The sequence below is a fragment of the Somniosus microcephalus genome, chromosome 3 (assembly GCF_052327205.1).
Source record: "Somniosus microcephalus isolate GS21.2 chromosome 3, FLI_Smic_1.0, whole genome shotgun sequence".
In the NCBI taxonomy this organism is placed as follows: Eukaryota; Metazoa; Chordata; class Chondrichthyes; order Squaliformes; family Somniosidae; genus Somniosus; species Somniosus microcephalus.
Genome location: NC_140989.1, coordinates 19,809,027 through 19,817,020, shown reverse-complemented (window position 1 = coordinate 19,817,020; position 7,994 = coordinate 19,809,027). Strand labels below are relative to the sequence as shown.

At 46.4% G+C, this 7,994-nt stretch overlaps 1 protein-coding gene across 1 annotated transcript; it reads left to right on the top strand.

The window, feature by feature from the left end:
- The first annotated feature begins 4,440 nt into the window (after positions 1-4,440).
- gje1a (gap junction protein epsilon 1a) lies at positions 4,441-6,623 on the top strand. The gene is made up of 3 exons (XM_085977287.1): positions 4,441-4,479; positions 4,587-4,769; positions 6,228-6,623. Exons 1-3 carry the CDS (start codon positions 4,441-4,443, stop codon positions 6,621-6,623), a joined length of 618 nt encoding a protein of 205 aa, XP_085833413.1.
- The last annotated feature ends 1,371 nt before the right edge of the window (positions 6,624-7,994 follow it).

The following is a 7,994-nucleotide window of genomic DNA, read 5'->3' as shown; positions in this document are numbered from 1 at the left end:
CCCTGCTGTTCTATAACCTTCCTCACTGTGTGTGTGGTGGCCGGGCATTTGCTGGTGGTCCGCAGAGGTGATTGCACTGTCAGTTTGAAGTCCACCTCAGCAGCTCCCAGCAGCAAAATAATACTTGCTAAATTTTGCAGGCCAATCTGAGATGTGACCAAAGGTTTCCCCACATTATAGAGAGCTTTCAATGGAGTGCTTCTGTGTGGTACGAAATAGTCTGGGCTGGTTTTTGACACTTGCCCCCCCCCCTCCCCCACTCATTGGTAACAAATATTGTCGAGGGATCCTTCAACATGTGTTAGGCCACTCATTAACATATTTAATGCCTGTTATAGGTACGATAGCAAAATACTGTGGATGCTGGAAATCCGAAATAACAACAGAAAATGTTGGAAAAACTCAGCAGGCCCGGGCAACATCCGTGGAGAGAGAAATAGAGTCAACGTTTCAGGTCGAAACCCTTCGTCAGGACTGAAAAAGCACAGGAAATGAAACAGATTAAAAGGCCAGTTTGGGGGCTGGGAAATGGGGATGAAAGAACAAAAGAGAAGTGAAGAGACATTGAGAGGTATTCAAAATGAGACGAGATGGTGATAGGACTAGTGGAGAGACAAAAGACGGCTCTAGATGAGGTGTGAAAAGAGCTGGCAGAATGAGAGACAGCTGCCATGTGGGAGAGGAAAAAAAAGGGGGGAAGGGCCAAAACAAAGGTGTGGATAAAAAATATATAAAAATGTAATGGGGGCCGAGGTTATGATCCTGTGCTTTTTCAGTCCTGACGAAGGGTTTCGACCCGAAACGTTGACTCTTTCTCTCTCCACGGATGTTGCCGGGCCTGCTGAGTTTTTCCAGCACTTTCTGTTGCCTGTTATAGGTGCCTGCCCGGGATGCCTAATAAATCATCCCCATGAATTTAGCAGTGGGGCCGACGCCTGTGCAGATTGGGCACACCCCGTCCCACTGCTAAATTGGCATGCTTTTGTTTTACGGCCAGAAAACGGGCACAACGCAGACTGATCTCTACCCTTGTAAGTCTCAGCCATTTCTGACAAGTCACTCGGCCACATTTCATTTAACTGGTCATAAGTTGCACTTAGTGCAGTGGGGGGTGCTTCCATTTCTCAGCGGTTTCCAATGATGGTGGGAGAACCGGAGAGCCCCACCCCCCTCCCTCCTTCACCCCGATCTGGGGGAATGACTGAAGGAGAAAGAGTCAGACACAAACTAATGAAAGGAAAATTTAGAACCAATGTCAGGAAGAATTTCTGCCTGCAAAGAGATATTAATACCCAGAATAGTTCTCTGGCTGTGGTAGTGGAGACTTTGGGAGGCAGGGACTGCAGGTGTCTATAGAATGAACTGGGTGGACTGAATGACATCCCTCATTCGTACTTATCTTTGTGATAACATCCTGCTCCTATTGATATATGTTCATGAGATTGCAATAACTCACTAATGAACAATCAGAGTTTTTTGGGTGTTGATTCAGTGGGGCCTTTTTGGGGTAGTGGAAATGGGGTTGGCGGTGGAGTTTGGGATCGATGAAGCAGGGTCTCTTTGGGATAAAGTAAGTGGGTCTTTGAGGTAGAGTAAGTGTGCCTCGAGTTAGCCTGACTCATTGATGGAAAATGGCCTGCTATTCTTCCCACTTAGCTTTGGATGACTTTAGCAGCAAAGCTGTGCTCTAGTTGTCCTAATGCTTCAAGTTGGACGAGCAGCGGGACACTCTGTACTGGTAAACTATATGGTTTTAGCCAGTTAAACTCCAGCAGTGCCCCACACACACAGTTGGCGGTGTGTGTTGCCTTGCATGTTGCCAGTGGCATCTAAGTTTACTGGGTTCAGGTAACGTGGTATATCTCCTTACAGAGAGGGAGAGAGCGAGTGTGTGTGTTGTGAGCTCCATAATCAGGCACAGAGAAACTCTCCTTATGAGGATTTGTGGTCTGTTTGGTTTGAAGTTCCTTAAACAGGGGAATGGGTCCCAGCACCTATCAAACACCAGCTGGCAAAAAAATAGTTCAGAACCTTCTCGTCTCAAACTCCACGATCTGAAATTGTCCCGTTGACAGCCTGCCTGTGTAGGAGGCCCCAGTAGAACGGGAGGGGGTGCAAAAACACCCAACAACAGATGACTTTCAAAGTGCCTTTGTGATTTGTGTTGTGTTTTGTGAATTTGTTTGGCGGTGTTGTGTGTCTCCCCTCCCCGGTCATCCCGCTGCGAATTGGACCCCGATGGGAGACCAGGAGCTTGGGCGGTGCTGACCAAATGTCCCATGGGCCAGGTCAGTCTGTGGAGGTGGTCTGTCTAACCTTCATCTACCTGCCCCGGTTGCAAGCAGCAAAAAGGAAACACTAGGCAAAGAGAGAGAGAGAGAGAGAGTGGGAAAAGCTGGCTGATGTTTGAGGTCCTTGCATCATGCTGCTCTGATAGTTTCCATACGATCTGAATCGTGGCATGAGCAGAGGTACAGACTGTGAATGGGGAGGCGTCAACAGTTCGCCCGGACTAGGGTTGGTGTGTGCATTTTATTCTTTCCTTATTTAACCCGAAGCCTTGTTTTCGTTTTACGCCTCTTCACGGTCGATTTCCAGTCTACCAAATTGCGGGGGCGCGAATCATAATGTAAATAAGTAAAAGGGAGATAAGGCGTCAGTGTTGGGAGTCAACAGAAGACATTGGGGGAGATGTTCGAAGTAACTGGGATCTATAATATCCGTGGTTAATCACCATTCGGATCTGTACAACTCTGTTTAACATTGCAATGGAACCTTTTCCCCAATTAGTGTTAAATTCTGAGCATGGGATTAATTCAGGAGAGTGGGTGGACACCATGCGGGTTATTCGCCTTTTCTGGTGTTGCAGGTTTTGCATAGTTATAGAACTGAACTGAACTGAACTAATTGCTCATTAGTGTTGGTGATCCTGTGGCACTAATATCCTAAACTACAACACTTCAAAAGTACTTCGTTGGCTATAAAGTGCTTTGGGACGGCCTGGGGGTGGTCTAAATGCATGTTCCTTCCTTTCATGTACAATGTTATTCGAGTCAGTCCATCTCTGATTCTACTTAATGTGGTGAGGCAGTAAATCCTCCACTTTGCTCCCTCTCAATTTGCTTCCAATAATTTAATTTCAGTCGCGTTGCATAGTTGGTGTATCCAAGAGAATGTTGGGGTCGATAGAAATCAACAGGCTCTGAGACTTTTGTTTCAGCAAAGGCAAAACGTGTCTTACTTTAATCACTCTCCACCAGCTCTGAAGGGCTCAGCCCCGTGCAGGGGCTATGACGTCATCACGCTACCGACGCTCTTAAAGGGACCCTGCACCAATAACCCAACCCAGAACGTACATATCACAACATTGCTATACATAGTGAATTGTGTTCAGGTACATATAACAGCATTGGCTATACATTGTGTTATTGTCCCTATGTGGTCTCCGCCACAAGACCGACGTTCAGATTAATGAGTAAACGGGTTGACTGAGCGTGTGAACTAGGATCAGTTCTGGCTTTATATAATTTAATCTCTAGAAAAAAGAAGGCTGAGGGGTGACCTAATAGAGGTCTATAAAATTATGAAAGGTTTTGATAGAGTGGATACAGAGAGAATGTTTCCACTTGTGGGGAAGAGCATAACTAGAGGCCATCAATATAAGATAGTCACCAAGAAATCCAATAGGGAATTCAGCAGAAACTTCTTTACCCAAAGAGTGGTGAGAATGTGGAACTCGCTAACACAGGGAGTGGTTGAAGCGAATAGTATGAATGCATTTAAGGGGAGGCTAGACAAGCATATGAGGGAGAAGGGAATAGAGGGTTACGCTGATAGATTTAGATGAGGAAAGACGGGAGGCTCGAGTGGAGCATAAACACCGACATGGACTGGTTGGGCCGAATGGCCTGTTTCTGTGCTGTAAGTCCGATGTAATCCTATGTAATCGCACCACTTAAATTAGGTGACAATTTGGGGGTACAGTCATAATTTAATTTCGTTTTGGCAGGGCCACTGTTCAGTAATCGCTTGATTCACTTGGGGGACAAGCCGTATCATTGACATTTTGCGATATTTGATCTCAAGTCAGTAGCAGCCCCTGTTGTCGATTGCCATCTCTCTCTCTCTCCAGTGTACGGTCATGCAGCGCTGTGTTGTGCTGACTGTTGAATCAGAAAGGATTAGGGGAGAAGTCACATGGTCCCAACCCTTTGTTTCCATCTTTCTCTTGCATTGTTGTTTTCCCCCTGAGTGAGTATGGTTGGGCTGAGAGAGGCCCAGTTGACACTCTGGTCTTCTCTCTCTCTCTCTCTCTCTCGCCACAGAGAGAAATGCAAGGGCAAGTGCTTTCTGCAACAATTGTGGAGCAGCAGACACAGCTTTATCTGTGAAAGTAACTGGCGTGAGGTGCTTGCTCCGTTATATTTGTACTGGGATAACATGTCTTTAAATTATATTAAGAATTTCTATGAAGGATGTGTAAGTATGATCAAGGACTGATGGATCACACGGTTTCAGCAGCTTGTGGCTAAGTTTTGTAACTAAGTTTTGTGTTGTGTATCTGTTTTCTTCCCCCCCCCCTTTAGCTCAGGCCTCCGACGGTGATAGGCCAGTTCCACACCCTGTTCTTCGGCTCTGTGCGCATGTTCTTTCTGGGAGTGTTGGGGTTCGCTGTCTACGGGAACGAAGCCTTGCACTTCAGCTGTGATCCTGACAGGAGGGAGTTAAACCTCTTCTGTTACAATCAGTTCCGGCCCATCACCCCCCAGGTAAAACAAATCAAATTAACAATGTGTGTTGTTAAAGACTGAAGGTTACTTGATCAGCTATTTGCTCCCTCTACATCTTCCACGATGCGTATTTTTTATACTTTTTCTTATTCGTTCATGGGATGTCGGCGTCGCTGGCGAGTCCAGCATTTATTGCCCATCCCTAATTGCCCTTGAGAAGGTGGTGGTGAGCCGCCGCCTTGAACCGCTGCAGTCCGTGTGGTGAAGGTACTCCCACAATGCTGTTAGGGAGGGAGTTCCAGGATTTTGACCCAGCGACGATGAAGGATCGGCGATATATTTCCAAGTCAGGACGGTGTGTGACTTGGAGGGGAACTTGGAGGTGGTGGTGTTCCCACGCGCCTGCTGCCCTTGTCCTTCTAGGTGGCAGAGGTTGCGGGTTTGGGAGGTGCTGTTGAAGAAAGTAGTTAAGAGTCAACCATGTTGGTGTGGGACTGGAGTCACATACAGGCCAGACTGGGTAAGGGCAGCAGGTTTCCTTTCCTAAAGGATATTAGTGAACCGGTCGGGTTTTTACAACAATCCGACAGCTTCGTGGTCACTTTTACTGATCCCACCTGTGGTGGGATTATTATCTCACATTCTCTGGGTTAGTAGTCCAGGCCTCTGGTTTACTGATCCAGCAACATAACCACTACACTACTGTACTCCTGTATGGTAGCTTGTCACGAGGCCCATCAGGTTTCTGTTTACCTAATTAACACACTGATGTATATTATCCATGGGAGTGTAGTACTGTCAGCAGTGCCGTCTTTCAGATGAGACTTTAAACCGAGGCCCCGTCTGCCCTCTCAGGCGGATGTGAAAGATCCCACGGCACTATTTCGAAGAAGCGCAGGGGGAGTTCTCCCCGGTGTCCTGGGCCATTATTTATCCCTGAACCAGCAACTCTTACCACATTTCTGTTTGTGGGAGCTTGCTGTGTGCAGATTTGCTGCTGCGTTTCCTACATTGCAACAGTGACTACACCTCAAAGGTACTTCATTGGCTGTGAAGCACTTTGGGACGTCCTGAGGTGGTGAAAGGCGCTATGTAAATGCAAGTTCTTTCATTTCTTTTACTGCTTGGGGAAATCATTCCACGAATTGGAAGAAATTTGCAATTTCCAAATTTGCATTGCTTCTCAACACTCAATATAAGGGGATTTGAAAATATTAAATTGTTTCATTTTGGAAAAACACTTTTTAAATAGGCTTTAAATTGATGTTGATTTTATTATTATATATAATTGTGCCAGCAAATATACAACAACTTATCGTGTGATTGCAATATCTCAACGTGTTTCACACACTGATTTTTACCTTTTGGAGTGCAACTGTTGTTATGTTGTTTTGAAAAACTCTTTTGAGTGAAACCCCTTTGTTCAGCTTTCATGTGTGCTTTGGTGCCAGAATATTCCGCATTGTTTAATGGATTCATTGAAATCTTTTCCCTCAGGTGTTTTGGGCCTTACAGTTGGTGTCAGTCTTGGTTCCTGGGGCGGTTTTCCACCTACACGCTGCTTGTCGTAACATTGACCAAGAGCTGATCCTTCAGAGACCTGTGTTCACCGTCTTTTACATCATTTCTGTCTTGTCCAGGATCATCCTGGAGACCGTGGCCTTCTGGCTCCAGAGTCACCTGTTTGGGTTCCAGGTTCATCCCATCTTCAGGTGCAACGCCACGTCCCTCGACAAGCATTTCACCATCACCAAGTGCATGGTCCCCGAGCACTTGGAGAAGACCATTTTCCTCAGTGCAATGTACACCTTCACTGCCATCACTGTGCTGCTGTGCGCTGCCGAGGTCTTTGAGATCCTGTGCAGGAGGCTGGGCTATTTGACCAGTCGATAACCAACCCATTGCCGATCTTATTACCGTGGCTATGGTTCCACCAGCACCGACTGTTGCCTGTGTATCAATTAACTTAAAAGACGTAATAGAAACACAATTGAAAGCACCTTCAGGTACTTGAACAGGAAAAATTTGGGGGGCTATTGGGGGGGTAAAGCAGGGGAGTGCGACTAATTGGATAGCTCTTTCAAAGATGGGCCAAATGGCCTCCTTCTGTGCTGTCTGACTCTAGTTAGCCAAATAAGCAACTTCCCCCCTCCCGCACAAAATATGAATCTACTGGCAGAAATAAATCCATTTTAGCATTTTCTTTAAACTGTAAGATGGAGAAATTAAACACACTACAATAATATAGAAAGGAACTTCAACCATGGTACAGTGTCTAAATAATGCTGATAACATGCTCTTAATCAAATGAACTGAGATTATAACAACAGAAAATGCTGGAAACACTCAGCAGGCCAGGCAGCATCTGAGGAGAGAGAAACAGAGTTAACGTTTCAGGTCGATGACCCTTCGTCAGAACTGGAAAAAGTTGGAGATGTAACAGGTTTTAAGCAAGTGCGGAGGCAGGGAGAGGAGAGGACAGGATAAAAGGGATGGTCTGTGATCGGGTGGAAGGCAGGAGAGATTAAATGACAAAAGGGATGATGGCGGTGGGTCGCGTGTCACTTTAATTCTCCGCTCCACTCCCACTCTGACCTCTCTCTGTCCTCGGCAATCCCACCACCAAACACATCTTCCCCTCCCCTCCCCTTTCAGCATTTCTGTTGTTATTTCAGATTTCCAGCATCCGCAGTATTTTGCTATTGAACTAAGATTATATGTGTGCATGATGGTTATGTATAATGGCTAGTCCCATATGGGAGCCTGTCTCATATCGCTGGGAGTAAACCTTCAGTGTCATGTCAAACAGGGGCTATAAACAGCTCAGAGGGTTCTTTGGACCTCCTGACTCCACTTCAAAAGAAAAAGTACTTCATTGGCTGTAAAGCGCTTTGAGACGTCCGGTGGTTGTGAAAAGCGCTGTATAAAGGCAAGTCTTCCTTCCTTCCTTCTGGGCACTTTATAATCTGCAGTAAAGTTCGTGTTAATGTTTTTAAAAGTGTGGAAACTCCCGGCCGTGCTCTCCAAACAGCTCACATATGTAGAACTCAGTACACGTGTAAGACCACGGGGTGTGCAGGTACCTCCAGGGCTGCGGGAATAGGCAGCAGGCGCATGGGAACACCACCACCTCCAAGTTCCCCTCCAAGTCACACACCATCCTGACTTGGAAGTATACCGGCCGTTCCTTCATCGTCGCTGGGTCAAAATCCTGGAACTCCCTCCCTAATAGCACTGTGGGAGTACCTGCACCACACGGACTGC